Below are 14,983 nucleotides of genomic sequence, written 5' to 3'. Positions count from 1 at the left end.
TAAACAGGTCCAGGAAAACCATGGAAGCAACAAGCGCACCATTTCTAAAGATGATATGATGGATGCTGCAAAAAGGCAGGTGAAAATGTAAAACTTGCTTGTGTTGGGTTGGTAGGATCGAAAGGGGGAAGAGGTGATTTGGTAGGGGAGAATAACTGGGTAACAGCAGCGATGATCATGGCCGTACTCGAGAGAGAATCACGACTAAAGGTAGTGTACCCGACACGCACCGCAGGGCAATCCGGGTTGACACATTGGAGAGCGCCATGGACCTTCACTGTCTTGATTTTAGCGTTTTTTGTAGCCTTGGTTGCCGTTGCCATCACCAGTGGACAAAAGCAGAAGAGACAGGTTTGACTAGTTCGATATTCATCCTGCAATACCACAGGACAACAAATTCTATGTTCATCGCGCATCTTGCGGCCGCCGCGCCGAGATCGCCCACGTAGATGGGAGCCTACGCCTGTGCCGGCAAGGCCAACACACATGACAGGACGCAGGTTTTTGGATGGGATTCCTAGCTTTTTGGAAGTTATGCTTCTGACGTATTGGCGTTCCTTTGTCGCAAGTTGCGTATAAAGACGACTTGTAGCAATTTCGCGGTGACGGTGTTCATTGAGGGCAGCGTTGGAATAATAAAACTTGCGTAGAACGTCGACATGCTGTAGCCTGACTTTTTGCCTTTTGAAGATTTCCACTGGATCGCAGATGCAAACGAAGCAGTTTTGTTGTAAGTCGTGGAGAGCATTCTGCACTTCTTCATTCTCAGGCTGTATATCAATGTAGTTCATAAACATTTAAGCAAGATAAGCTAAGTATGTAAACTGTCACGTATGCGTACAACAATTTTACATGAACATACCTTCTTCAGCCGGTTCTCCTGCCTCACCATGAACTCTTTTGTTTTCGTCGCTTCATGGATCTGTTCGTGTGTGATTGTGAATGGCTTGGGTAGTTTTAGGTCCTTGACTGTAGGCGTTTCAAGATCAATATATTGCTGCTGTTGTTGTAGCTGCTGGTCCTGTGCTGGTCGTGATGCTCTTGCTGCGGTGAAGCTTTCATCTCACGGTCCAACAGAATCCGCGTCTGCTGAATATTCTGTCGAGATATCCGTATACGTCCTTTGTGGCTCATTGTGATGGATCCGTTTTCAACATGGTTCAAGACCAAGCTGCAATGTATTGCTTCCTTTTTTGATATATGCGGTGGCGGGCTTTGATGAGATGTTGTAGCATCACTATGCAAACACTGCCGCTTTGCTGGTGGTTGTTGCTCTTCCAATGTAGATCCTTCCCGCTTGGCGTCACTCTGTTCTTGTAGGTGCAATTAAGAACTTCCGACAGCATTTTTTAAATCAAAGGTCGTCTGGCGCTTCGCTGGAGGTGGTGGTTCTAAATCCATGCCTTCCCTCTTCATATTTGCTTGTGTGGCATCGTGTCGCGGGATGGCAGAGGGTGAAGACGTGTCGGACGCTTGGTTGATTGATACAGTTGCTCCAAGCGAACCTGCTTCGGCTAATCTTGGCTGCTGCCGATGAATTTGCTGCGCGTTGTAGAGAGAGACATGGAAAAGAACATCTTGTTTGGTTAAGGCTGTTGTCTGGGACATTATAACATGACCGTAGTCTGTACCACCGTAGACTTGACCCAATGGGCAATAATTTGACAGATCGATATTAGCAGCTGTATCTTCGCACTGAGGCTTTTGCACAGTCGGTATTATTGCTGGGACAGTAGTTGCAGCGGCATTGTCTTTCTTGTTGTTTTTCGCCTGCTCGATAAGCTACAATAATGGGAACGTATCAATCAACAACCAGTACATGTGTTAAAGAAGTCCATAGAGGATAATATTACCTTCTGGGTCTTGTATCTACGACTCTTTTCATTCTTCAAATCACGATGATTAAGCAGCATAGCGAGCCTAGCTTGCCGATTTTCACGCACACGTATCGATAGTGCGGCACTTGCTTCGATTCTTTCATGTTTGGTTGCAAACTGAAAACGTTTTTTGGCTATTTTGCGTTCCTTGGCGGTTTGTTGGTATTTTTTCTTTAGAACACCATGTCTTCTTTGTAGCTCTTTTATGCTCGATGTTGCCCGCTCTTCATCAGCTTGTAACTGTTCAAGGGTCTTATCGGTCGTCCCAATGGTTGCTGACGCTCCTGAACGACCTCCATTCTTTCGTCGCTTTCGTTGACGTTCCTCATATGCAGAGACCAACGGCTCACAGCCTTCCTTCATGATTCCAACGATTGATACGGTCTTGTCTGGTCGTACGATAATGCGACTACAGAATTCCATGCGATGTCGGTCCGCTAGTGATTCAACACGAGACTGATCGAAGAAGGACCATAGCATAGCATCGGGGTTATCTCGAGCTCGTTCACGCGATGTGATGGGATTGTTCTGGTCATCTAGCACTTGATATTGACCTTGAGCCCGTCCACAATTGTGAGGTGTCAAAATCTCGTACATGATTGCTGGTGTCAATGCCTGCACGTGGATCTTGTGAGGTGCAACATCAGGATGAATAGCGACAATATGGTCTTTGTAGCCAATAGCAGATAGAATCGTACTTGATAAGACTACGAATGGAAGCTCTGTCATGAAGCAACGGGTTTCGTCGTCGGGCGTGAATGGTAAAAGTGCGTTGGCAATTTTTTGCACAGCTGCGACCTCCCATGCAGCAAGGCTTTTCATTCGTGTGAACTCCGTGATTTGAGCTTCTTCTACGTCTCGGTCTCGTGGTATACTCGGTGAACGTAATAATGCTTTCAGTAGACCTTGCAACGACTTGATACGCGAATAAGATGTCTTCTGCTCGTTGGGTGTGCTATCCTGGGCTCTTTGTTGTTCAGACAGTTCATCAACTTGTGCTTCTTGTTGCGACAGTTCCATATCTTGAGTTTCATCTTCATGCGCAGCTTCACGGTCAGCCATAGTAGTAACCAGATTGCCCAATTGGATGGTTCCGTTTTCGTCAACGACAGGTAGCGAACGCTAGTAAATAAACAGTATATATCAGATAAACGCTATAACAAGGGATAATAAAAGCTAATTTAGAGAAAAAATCCAATCTCTTCAAGTTCAATCTCGTCGTTACTAGAAGCAACACTGTCACCATCTTCATCTTCAATATAGTCAACAGTCTAATAACCACATGTTTAATTAGAGTCTCTAACATATAAACTTGGAAAATCATGAAGAGGGTTTGAGCAGAGTGTGTAACATAGAAAGCAAGCTTTACCTCATCACCAAAAGCAAGGCTGGTTTGGTCATCTTTTATTCGAGGTCCCTCCTCCTCCTCTGGTTCAATGCTTTCTGTCTATAAAGCAACTCAACAATGGCGATATTAGGATACACCTTCTGGTAGAATTCACTCTACATACAGTCCATTTCAAAAGAAACATACCTTCTCCTTCAACTGGGTGACGATCTTGTCTAACCGATGCATACATGCTTTGATTCGTTGAGCAAATTTTTCTGTTTGTTCTGGATATTGACTTTCTAATCGTAGGTGCCTCGCTATCTGCCGGCACTCGTGGCGTTGCTTAGACCGCAGTTGTTGGACAGTATACTCGATTGGTGTATTTCTGTTTTTCTCCTCACGCTCCCGCGCATCCTTGACAAGTTTTTCGGCCGTTTCGACGTTCTCCTTCTCTTTTTTTGTCACCAAGCTGATGCGCAACAGATCCAATGTCAGATGATGTAGGGCTGCTTTAAAAATCTTATCGCTCGCCCACATGTTGTTGAGGTTGGTGCTGTACTCGTTTATCGACGCCTCGATCGTTCCTGACAAGCCTGATGGTGCTGCTGGCAAGCCGGGGCTCTTGAAATAAAGGGTATGCCATACAAAGTGAATAGTGTCGGTAGTCGTCTTGGTTTTTGTCCCAAAGTGGTGCGAATTCAAATAGTACAGATGTCGTTTTGATAACAGCCCTTCGATATCACGTTGATGAGGCGATCTGGAACCATTTTCTTCCTCTTTAAGCCCTTTTAGATCTTGATTGACCATAGGTACACAAATTTCACGCTGTTGGTCTAGTGCAGTCTTGTTTTTGATCTTGTATTCGTTGGGTAGAAGCGTCTACAAATCGAGTTTCGTCAAGGCAGGCGAGATTCGAACACTTCCGTCTTGATGGAGAACAATATCATCTTTTGCCAGCTTACACATGGTTGCGTAGACAATGATGCTGAGATTTGAATGTTTGTCGTGATTGCTTTAGCTTTGCTGATGACTGTATCATGAAATAACTTTGCGTTGACGTCTGAGCGTAATATGTTTGGAAATCCCATCGGTGTTGTCGTACGATATAACAAGTCGGACTCGTCGGTGTTCTTTTGTAATTCATGCCCGCCCTCCTGTTCGACATCCTCGGGCTCTTCCTGTTCTGTGTCTTCTGAGTCGTTGTCAGTCAATTCCCTCGACAGGCGATCATGTAGATTTTGTAGCCAAAATGTTTGCCACTGCTTCTTGGGATCACAACCGCGTGTACGCAACAGATTGCCAGCTTGTTGTGCGCTGATGTTCAATCGGTACTGCTCGTTCGCAAATCGCGCTACACTCTGCATCGTCCCGTTCGGCAAGTTATGGTTACCTTCGATCTTGGTGCGTATTGCTTTTTCTGAGCTATTGTGATGGTCTTCCAGGAAGCGATCAAGTTTCTTTAGGAGTACTTCATCTAGTAGCCCCAGGATGATGGCCGGATCATCGTCATTTGTTTGGCGTCGTGTCCTTGTTCTTGCTACAACCCCATCACCAAGCAGCAATGCTGCAGGTCGTTGGTTGCTGCTGGACATGGACTACAGCGGTAAAGTATGCTTACTAAAGTGTGTCAGTCTGTGTGCTATTGACCTTCTTACAGACTCTTAAATATAGCGATGGAACACGTAACTCACCACTTTGAACAACTAGAGGAAAAATTGTTGGTCTTAAACGTCAAAGAGAAGTATAGAAATGAAGAAAAAATAAAAAAGGTGAGAAAGAGGGATGCAGTGCCAAATGATCACTTTGACGGTATGTATACGTGTATAAGTGACGCGAAAAGGTCGGATGACATTATTGTGACGCGTCAAGATCGCTACATATTGATTGGTTCCTCAAGCGATTGCGCGATCAGTGACAACTTCTGCTGGTTTTATGTCCGTGCATCCTTAGAAGAGTACTACCGTCTTTTCCTGTTAGATCATATATAGAAGGCTCTTTAGACAACAGAAAAACACGCAAGTTTGATCATGGAGGAGAATAAGTATTCTGCTATTGGTGTTGCCATGGAAATATTTTCACCCATGTAATTAGCAGCATTACAATATATAGCTGAATCAGTATCTGGCAATAATTAAGCGCGTCGATGTCATTCCATAAAAACGAGTACAAACTAATCCACGACCGTCTGTGATAAACGTGGGTTGTGGATAGATAATAAGAGTAAAAGATAGAAATAACAGACAATATGAAATACAGTGAGAGTCAAATATGATATGACTTTTATTGAATGAATTCACAACCCGTTATATATACTGTTGAAGATGTTGTCTCGACTTCCGTTTGGATGAACTGATGAATGGATCGCGGACATGCCGGATTTCGGATGTTTCGAACATGAAGAAGGATGGGAAGGTTGAGTTTGTCGTCCATGATAATGGACGTTGTCTTCCAATTGTAAAGAGTCATCTTTGCCGTGATCAGTGTGTTCCTTGTTTGGCTAAGTCTCACCTTTGTCAGTGCTGGAATTGGTATCCGCTCTTTGACAGGTACACTTCGCTCAACTCAGATAAGCTAGATTCAAAGGAAGTGCTGACTAACTCGAGAATAGGACAATGTGTATACAATGGTTGGTCCTGAGTTATTCTCGATTGTGATCCATGTTTGAGAGATTATCGATATGGTGCTAACTATGTAATATTTGATTCATCCGTGTGTGTGGTGTTCTCTCTACTGCGTTCTAATGGTTACGAAGACGGCGGAGTGGGGTGAGTTGTGCGGAGTGGGGTGAATTGTCCGCATCAATCTCAAGTAGTGTGGTTTACCACATTACCCCCTTCCAGGTTAAATTATAACCGTTTGTCTTAAGAACTAATGGAAGTTTAAAACTTCATAACGGCGAGCTTTTAAGCGTTTGCTTTGACGTGATGGACGTGTAGACGTTGAGGGCCGCGTTGCAGTACCACGTTTCGATGTGGATCGTGTCGATCGTGCAGATCGTTTGGATGGTTGTGCAGAAGCAGTTTTTGCTTTGTTCTGCATTGTTGGTGTAACAGTACCAAGCCGCGTCCAGTACTCAGCTATGCGCTGTGGGCTACTGAGCTTCTCGGGAGGGAGCCAGCTGTCATCTTTCTCATCATAGCCTTCCCATCGAATTCTGTATAGGTAATTTCCACCTGACAGTTCTTTGTGGTCTACTACTGCTTGAACAGTGTACCAATTTTTTCCTTCTTGACGTATCTCATCAAGTGAAACAATTTCGTCTTCGAAAATTAACTTGAGTTGTGAAGGAGGAAAATCTCTAGGCATTAAAAGTCCTTGTTCATCCATAAGAACATATGATCCGCCTTTTGTTTCCCTGACTACGGTGTATGGTCCTTCATAAGCTGGAGCTAATTTACCACCGCGCTTCATATCCCTGATCATCACTTTGCTGTGTGTGGGAAATACGACATATGTCTCTCCATATTGGGTACTTTTATTCCTATCTCATGATGTTCTACATATGTAGAGTGATAGTATCTAAGTTTTCTCTAAGTTATTTATGCCGCGTTTCTCGTTTACAATGTCAACTCTGATTTCTTATTATTCTATGTACTACTAGAAAGATGAAGCTCTCTTTTAGATAGAGGAAAGGAACACCCGTCCTTTAATCCCGACTTATCAGAGGCAATACTTGATTAGGATAACAAACAAATAATAAAGGAGAGCACGTCCGGTAGAACAATGTAGGATCGGATGATTTTCTGATGCATTGTTTTGTTGTACAGTATGATGTGCTGTATGTAATGAAATATAAGGGTGGGCGGCGGCAATCGTTGAGTAGTGCCAGACCGGAGGAAAAGTGTAAGAAAAGATGATGCTTTCCAAAACAAAGCGGCTGGCTGATATCTAACGCCATACAGAAAGCCTTCGTAGTGGTAGCAGATCGGTAGTAAAATATGAGAACAAGTGGTTCATGGATCCGGCATCTGGTGGACAACCCTCATGTCACACCATGAAAACCGTGAAGTCGGTCGGTTGCTCGGTTCCGCACCTGCACTTATCGCTGTAACACAGTATAAAAACTGTAGCTATGTAGATTCTTCTCGGCTCTCAGCATATGGAGCTTTCGCACACAATAAACCATTAATCTATAGTAATTATCGTTCTTAGGGGTGATAAATACGCTCACCAAAAGACATCAATTTGCTCTCGACTGGCTCCCCAGTCTGCCAGTACATCGATTTTGCAGGTAATATCTTTTATTTATACTAACTGTGTTGTTGATGTTGTAAGGAATGTTTGTAACATCAAACATGCGTAAGATAACGCTCTAAACTCCTCTTGTCTATACTTCCATTTAAAAAACACGATGCATCCCATTTTAAATCGCCAAAAAGTTGAACTCGAATAAAAGATCCATAAGTTGATGATTTGCTTATTTGTAATCTAAATAACATTTTTTAGCATTTTTAGAATAGTTATTGAAGTTGGGTTTACCTATTTTGTTTGTAAAAAAAGGTTATCAGCCATCAAAGTTGGCCGCTTTTGCAGGTTTTGGCTGAGGCTGTATAAATTTGAAACACTGAACTTTATGATGGATTCGAAGCCACGATCGTTCTCAATCAATGGAATTGCGTGCCGTATTTAGTGTCTTTGCTAGTAAAAAGTCGATAATACACAGGAATCTTTCTATGGTCGGCCCGTGACTCTGCCAGAAAATTTGGCTGTCCATTTTGTGACCTGAGTGACCAGTGGAGCAGATACATTGAGGCATACAGCCGCAATATGTCTGGAGAAGAAACGGATAAAGAGATCTGGAAGTCGCATAGGAGCATAGACGTAGCAATATAGAGCTGGATTTTTAAAACATCAAAAAATTGATTGCAATCGGGATCACCATAGTAAACAAAAAAAAGATGTTTCACAAATCTATAAAAACACTACTTTGCATGTATAAAGCATGTTATCTAATTTAATCGTCAGCAACATGAAGAAAGGTGTCCTTATGGATATAGATAGTATGATAAGCAGTTCATTTTCAATGATAAACAGGATTTTTATACTTGAAGCATATATGCTTAAGAGTGAAATACAAATATAACAAAAAGGATGTATATACAGTCATTTCAGAAAGTAAAGTCGCTGATTTTGAGTTTGATGTCGCACCAAAAAATTGCCTGTCCAACAACAATGTCGACTGATCCAAAAATAAAGACGCATTCACGTGACATGAACTTCGTTTATTTTTACTTGTCGCTTCAATAAAAATTCTTGGCATTTTATTTTTATAAAATAGGCGCGATTTTCTTATTGCTTCCTTTTGCGTTTCTTTTACCTATTTTTGTTTATTTTACAGACATTCAGAATGGATATGCAAATTTTGTATGAAGATGGACAAGGACATGTTGTTGATGAGAACGGAGTTGAGCCCATGGATCTTGTTGTTGACGAGGAGTTATTCGCTATCGAAACAATAAGTTCTCGTACGCAATTCCTAGCGAATAAACCTCCTGAGAGACCTCATAATCCTGTAATGCGTGTCGTTGCGGATGAGAGGAGCAGTGAGGATGTTTATATGGAGCAATGCAACAAGCGCTGCTATACAGTTTATTCTGATGAAGATAAAACTCGATTTTTTCATTTATTTTTCAACAAATGCTTGAATGCTTCTTCTGCTGCGAGGCAATTAGGTATTCATATCCGAGCAGCACAGAGATGGGTCAAACGCTATTATGAAGATCCTGAAAGCGTTTCGAGAAGAAGAAAAAGTCAAGTCGGCGTCGTATTCTTGGAGAAGAGCATAAGCAGTTTCTTCTAAATTACATTGATGAGAATCCTTCTGCTGTTGTAACTGAAGTATCAGACAGTTTGACACAAAACTTTGCGGATCTTAGTGTTTCTCGTAGCACTATTTATAACTTCATGACAACTGAGTGTAATCTATCTATAAAGCAGGCACAATTCCAACCTGTAGAAAGAAATAGCGAAGAAAAAAATTCAACAAAGGTACGATTGGGTACAAAAGTGGCAACAAACTGATATGGATTTCACAACAAATTGCGTCTTTCTTGACGAGTCAGCCTTTCATATTAATTTGAAACGAGGCATGGCTTGGTCAAAGAAGGGAACTCCTGCAATAGTTACAGTGCCTACAACGAAAGCGAATGCAACATCGATTTTAGGTGCAATATCTGCCACTGGTTTAATTAATGTTAGTTTGAGAGTTCCAAAGCGCATTAAAAAGAGAAAGCTTGGACGCGAAACTGATGGTTATAGCATAGGAACAGTGACATTATTTGAGCTTTTTAAAGGCAACTCTAGATGAAATGGATAAGTATCCAGAAATGAAAGGACATTATCTTGTCATGGATAATGCCCCTATTCATAGCTCAACAGATATAGGGAAATATATTCACTCTAGAGGTTATCGATTTGTCTACCTTCCTCCATACTCTCCAGAACTAAATCCAATTGAACAGTTCTGGTCGGTTGTCAAGAGCAAGGTTAAGCGAAATAAGTTCCTGGAAAAAGAATCGCTCATGACTAGAATTAGTGAGGCTTGCGATAGCTTGTATCTGAGTGATTTCAAAGGCTTTGTTTCTCATTCTGCCAAATGTTTTGGCAAGTGTCTCAACAAGGAGAGGTTATAAAAAAATAGCAAGACAAAAAAAAAAGATGGTCAGACAGGTTAGGTTGGTTAGATTGACTGGATTACAAATTAAGAATTTTGGCCAATCAAGGTTCAGAAAAATGAACCGGGGTTGTGAACCTAGGTTCAGGAAAACCTCGGTTCACTTTTTTTTTTTTGTTGCCCTAACATTAAATATGAACATCACTCGTAACCAGGCAATCTGCATGCTTTTTTGCGAAGAGTACAGCGATGATAATGCAACAAGACTGGCAAAAAAGATTGAACAACTTGGTGCTTTCGATGTGTGCTACGAAAATGATCCCAGGCGACCCGTTCTACTCACACAAGCTATAATAAATTCTCAGCCTAGCATTTTTAAAAGATACGAAACCTCATCTAAAGAAACATACAATGACAAAACTACGTGAATGACGAGAACATCAGCTACACTTTTGAAATCTCCCATTTTATTTATATCACATATAAAAAATTAAACATCTTTAGATCTTTGAACGGGTTTTGATCTGCAATTGAATGCATTCAAAAGAGATGGATTTTCCAAAACAGAGTGTCTCTCGAATACGTGGACTTTGTGCTTGTACGGCAAGGTGTCAATAATGATTGTTTTTAAGTTTTCGTGGTTTCTAACGAAAATATGTACTGAGCATTAGGTTCGCTTAACACATTTCTCAATAATACTTACTCAATGAAGGTTGTTAAGTCATTGGTGTTTGTGGACAGCCCGGAAAAGTCAATAGCCACAAGGCAAACGTTTTTTTCTGACGATCGAATATACGAGATCATGGCTAACGAAAAAAGATTAACATTAATAAATTGTTAAATAGCTGAAAACGTTTTCATACCTTGAGTGTTTCCAAACACGCATTCCAATCCATTTGACAAATCGTTGCTTTCATTCATATCTCTCGACATAAGAGGTTCATCAGCAACTGAATAAGATGACACAAAGATCTTGTCACATAACGATCTCTCTTGTAAACACTTCACCATGCGATTTAAAAGTGTTTTCCTGTTTTCATTGCTTTCGCAGCCTGGGGATTTCCTAGCATATCCAATGATGGAAAGGTTTTGTTTCTTCAAAGATTGAATGTAGTTGTGGTAACGAGGTATATGGGTTGCGACGGCTTCTACAACATCGTCTAAAAATAAACAAATTAACGCGCAAATGTTTTTGTAAGTAGGTCAACGACTTGTTACCTTGGTATTCATCTTTCATGACATAGAGTTTTCGATAGCGCTTGTTGGATTCTCTTTCCCTTTTCCGGCTGATCGGCACATTCATCAAATCCACTTTTCTCTTTGAGCACCACAAAGCAAAAGCTACCTCCGATTTTCCGTTCAAACATTGGGTTTTTGGAATGACCGACATATACACATCTTTCATCGTTATATTTTTAAGAGAATAGCAAGCATTTTGTGGTTCAACGTAGGGACGAAACGCTTCATTTAGAAATGATACCACTTGTGATTCCGAATCTGTTATTCAATATTTTGGTGTTAAAACAACTTGTTCAATTAAGAATAATATATCAGCCATTGACCTTACTTACCAAGTTCAAATTTCATATTTTCTTTCTTTTCAATATCAGGCTGTGAACGTGCCGTGAGATAACGTTTGAAAGTGAATGGATCGTTGCGAATTGCAAATAAATTGACAAGAACGGGTCGCCTGGGATCATTTTCGTAGCACACATCGAAAGCACCAAGTTGTTCAATCTTTTTTGCCAGTCTTGTTGCATTATCATCGCTGTACTCTTCACAAAAAAGCATGCAGATTGCCTGGTTACGAGTGATGTTCATATTTAATGTTAGGGCAACAACAGAACCGGGGTTCATCTTTTCTGAACCTAGGTTCACAACTCCGGTTCACTTTTCTGAACCTAGGTTCACAACCCCGGTTCATTTTCTGAACCTAGGTTCACAACTCCGGTTCACTTTTCTGAACCTAGGTTCACAACCCCGGTTCATTTTTCTGAACCTAGGTTCACAACCCCGATTCATTTTTCTGAACCTTGATTGGCCAAAATTCTTAGTTTGTAATCCAGTCAATTTAACCAACCTAACCTGTCTGACCATCTTTTTTTTTGTCTTGCTATTTTTTTATAACCTCTCCTTGTTGAGACACTTGCCAAAACATTTGGCAGAATGAGAAACAAAGCCTTTGAAATCACTCAGATACAAGCTATCGCAAGCCTCACTAATTCTAGTCATGAGCGATTCTTTTTCCAGGAACTTATTTCGCTTAACCTTGCTCTTGACAACCGACCAGAACTGTTCAATTGGATTTAGTTCTGGAGAGTATGGAGGAAGGTAGACAAATCGATAACCTCTAGAGTGAATATATTTCCCTATATCTGTTGAGCTATGAATAGGGGCATTATCCATGACAAGATAATGTCCTTTCATTTCTGGATACTTATCCATTTCATCTAGAGTTGCCTTTAAAAAGCTCAAATAATGTCACTGTTCCTATGCTATAACCATCAGTTTCGCGTCCAAGCTTTCTCTTTTTAATGCGCTTTGGAACTCTCAAACTAACATTAATTAAACCAGTGGCAGATATTGCACCTAAAATCGATGTTTCATTCGCTTTCGTTGTAGGCACTGTAACTATTGCAGGAGTTCCCTTCTTTGACCAAGCCATGCCTCGTTTCAAATTAATATGAAAGGCTGACTCGTCAAGAAAGACGCAATTTGTTGTGAAATCCATATCAGTTTGTTGCCACTTTTGTACCCAATCGTACCTTTGTTGAATTTTTTTCTTCGCTATTTCTTTCTACAGGTTGGAATTGTGCCTGCTTTATAGATAGATTACACTCAGTTGTCATGAAGTTATAAATAGTGCTACGAGAAACACTAAGATCCGCAAAGTTTTGTGTCAAACTGTCTGATACTTCAGTTACAACAGCAGAAGGATTCTCATCAATGTAATTTAGAAGAAACTGCTTATGCTCTTCTCCAAGAATACGACGCCGACTTGACTTTTTCTTCTTCTCGAAACGCTTTCAGGATCTTCATAATAGCGTTTGACCCATCTCTGTGCTGCTCGGATATGAATACCTAATTGCCTCGCAGCAGAAGAAGCATTCAAGCATTTGTTGAAAAATAAATGAAAAAATCGAGTTTTATCTTCATCAGAATAAACTGTATAGCAGCGCTTGTTGCATTGCTCCATATAAACATCCTCACTGCTCCTCTCATCCGCAACGACACGCATTACAGGATTATGAGGTCTCTCAGGAGGTTTATTCGCTAGGAATTGCGTACGAGAACTTATTGTTTCGATAGCGAATAACTCCTCGTCAACAACAAGATCCATGGGCTCAACTCCGTTCTCATCAACAACATGTCCTTGTCCATCTTCATACAAAATTTGCATATCCATTCTGAATGTCTGTAAAATAAACAAAAATAGGTAAAAGAAACGCAAAAGGAAGCAATAAGAAAATCGCGCCTATTTTATAAAAATAAAATGCCAAGAATTTTTATTGAAGCGACAAGTAAAAATAAACGAAGTTCATGTCACGTGAATGCGTCTTTATTTTTGGATCAGTCGACATTGTTGTTGGACAGGCAATTTTTTGGTGCGACATCAAACTCAAAATCAGTGACTTTACTTTCTGAAATGACTGTACATGGTAAAGTTTGTTGAAAGCAACTGTATCTGAGATGGTGATGTTTGCCGGAATGATACGGAGCGCCACCATTCCACTTTTTGACTATCGATAAAGACCTACGGTGGGACTAATGTTACGGTCTATTGCTGTTCCTGCATGAAGCGCTTCCAAGCAACATCCAATTCTTCACGTTCAGCCTGTAAACGGGCAATTGCTGCTTCCCATGCCTCCGTCTCTTCCTCTTTTGCGTTACCGCCCATTTCAAGTAATCGGAGCTGTGGTACACCCTCCTGCAACAGCACGGTCACAATGGCTTCAAGGTCATCGACTGTGATCCCATTGCACCCAACATCCAGTGATTCCACAGCGCTTGTCTTTAATTCTGGTAGTAGTTCTGGTAGTCCATTGATCTTGTTATTAAAGAGAGACCGAGATGTCGAATCGAAGCCGTATCGAGCAACGCGCCAAATCCTTCGTAACCAATAGCATTGCTACCCAAATCCAAATGTACGCGACGATCGTGGGCACTTGCTTGGGCCAGCCATTTCGCACCTTGATCATCCACCCTGTTATTTCTTAACCGAAGTTCGGTCAAACCAGATGGTGCAAGTGTGGTGCTTAGGCTTTCCAAGGCTTGCGATTCGATTCCGTTTCTGTCGAGCCATACCCGGGTCAACCTACGGTTGATCTTGAGCGCTTCGGCCAAATTTTGCATCAGGGCATTGCCATGAATAGAATCGGCAATATCATCTTCTTCATTATCGCTGTTTAATGCAGTGATGCCCATAAGCTTGAATGATTTGAGAGCCGTGTTGTTTGCCAGAGCTGCTGTTAGAGCGCCAGCGCTTTCCATGAGTGGATTGTTGGACACATTAAGCTCTTCCAGATAAGCAAGACGCGTAGCAAGCGTACGCGCTCCAGCTGCGTCTCAATCTTGTTGCCGGCCAGGTTCAGGCACCGCAAGGTATCCAGTGGCTCGATAGCATTTGTAAGTTCGTTACGCGCCAAGTTAAGCGATCGTAAAGTCGTGTTTTTCGCCAGTGCCGGTGCAAGCGCTGTGAGAGAAGCGTCACTAAGACCTTTATTTTCGAGATCGAGATGGTGCAAGCCTTCATTGACAGCAAGGCCTTCACCGAAAATGTGCAATAGATCGTCGCGTTGACCGAGTTCTGCATTGCCAATGTTAAGGGTTTCCAATGTATCGTTCAAGGTCAGTGCCTCACTAAGCTGATCCATGGCTTCTTGTTCAAGGGCATGGCCGGAGCAGTAGAGAACTTTGAGTGTGGTGTTATGAGCCAAGGCAGCGAAAATGGATTTTAAATCGTCTTGTGAGAGACGTCGCATGCTGAGAATGTGGAGCGTAGTTAATTTGGGATCATTTTCGTTGAGTTGCTTGACCCATTTCTGTACTGCGTTGTCATTGCCTCCCCAAACCATGATTGACTCGATCGATCAAAGCACGTTTTTATATACAGAAGATATGGCAGCAGCCAGCCACCGATGATTGGCGGGGCCAATTTTTGCT

At 41.7% G+C, this 14,983-nt stretch overlaps 5 protein-coding genes across 5 annotated transcripts; 1 reads left to right on the top strand and 4 right to left on the bottom strand.

The window, feature by feature from the left end:
• Nucleotides 1–44: 44 nt before the first annotated feature.
• BDB00DRAFT_926969 (uncharacterized protein) lies at nt 45–1,134 on the bottom strand (the record flags this gene model as incomplete). The annotated part of the gene is made up of 3 exons (XM_053128859.1): nt 45–770; nt 863–1,044; nt 1,119–1,134. 3 exons carry the CDS (start codon nt 1,132–1,134, stop codon nt 45–47), a joined length of 924 nt encoding a protein of 307 aa, XP_052982428.1.
• Nucleotides 1,135–1,707: 573 nt separating this feature from the next.
• BDB00DRAFT_165986 (uncharacterized protein) lies at nt 1,708–3,306 on the bottom strand. Its single transcript, XM_053116301.1, has one exon. It carries the CDS (start codon nt 2,937–2,939, stop codon nt 1,806–1,808), a length of 1,134 nt encoding a protein of 377 aa, XP_052982427.1. The 5' UTR covers nt 2,940–3,306; the 3' UTR covers nt 1,708–1,805.
• A 6,643-nt stretch (nt 3,307–9,949) lies between these two features.
• BDB00DRAFT_810754 (uncharacterized protein) lies at nt 9,950–10,266 on the top strand. Its single transcript, XM_053122563.1, is given in 2 exon segments — nt 9,950–9,982; nt 9,995–10,266. The coding sequence occupies 1 exon segment, from the start codon at nt 10,015–10,017 to the stop codon at nt 10,246–10,248; it is 234 nt and encodes a 77-aa protein (XP_052982426.1). The 5' UTR covers nt 9,950–9,982; nt 9,995–10,014; the 3' UTR covers nt 10,249–10,266.
• BDB00DRAFT_810751 (uncharacterized protein) lies at nt 10,267–11,702 on the bottom strand. Its single transcript, XM_053122562.1, has 5 exons — nt 11,392–11,702; nt 11,039–11,317; nt 10,684–10,980; nt 10,524–10,626; nt 10,267–10,464 (listed from the first exon to the last, which is right to left on the bottom strand). Exons 1-5 carry the CDS (start codon nt 11,675–11,677, stop codon nt 10,311–10,313), a joined length of 1,119 nt encoding a protein of 372 aa, XP_052982425.1. The 5' UTR covers nt 11,678–11,702; the 3' UTR covers nt 10,267–10,310.
• Nucleotides 11,703–13,598: 1,896 nt separating this feature from the next.
• On the bottom strand, nt 13,599–14,895 carry BDB00DRAFT_785847 (uncharacterized protein; the record flags this gene model as incomplete). Its single annotated transcript, XM_053120564.1, has 3 exons — nt 13,599–13,840; nt 13,888–14,335; nt 14,371–14,895. The coding sequence occupies 3 exons, from the start codon at nt 14,893–14,895 to the stop codon at nt 13,599–13,601; spliced, it is 1,215 nt and encodes a 404-aa protein (XP_052982424.1).
• Between the last annotated feature and the right edge of the window lie 88 nt (nt 14,896–14,983).

Source organism: Zychaea mexicana (assembly GCF_025766255.1).
Source record: "Zychaea mexicana strain RSA 1403 chromosome Unknown BDB00scaffold_16, whole genome shotgun sequence".
NCBI classification, from domain to species: domain Eukaryota; kingdom Fungi; phylum Mucoromycota; class Mucoromycetes; order Mucorales; family Lichtheimiaceae; genus Zychaea; species Zychaea mexicana.
This window is presented reverse-complemented; position numbering and strand designations above follow the sequence as displayed.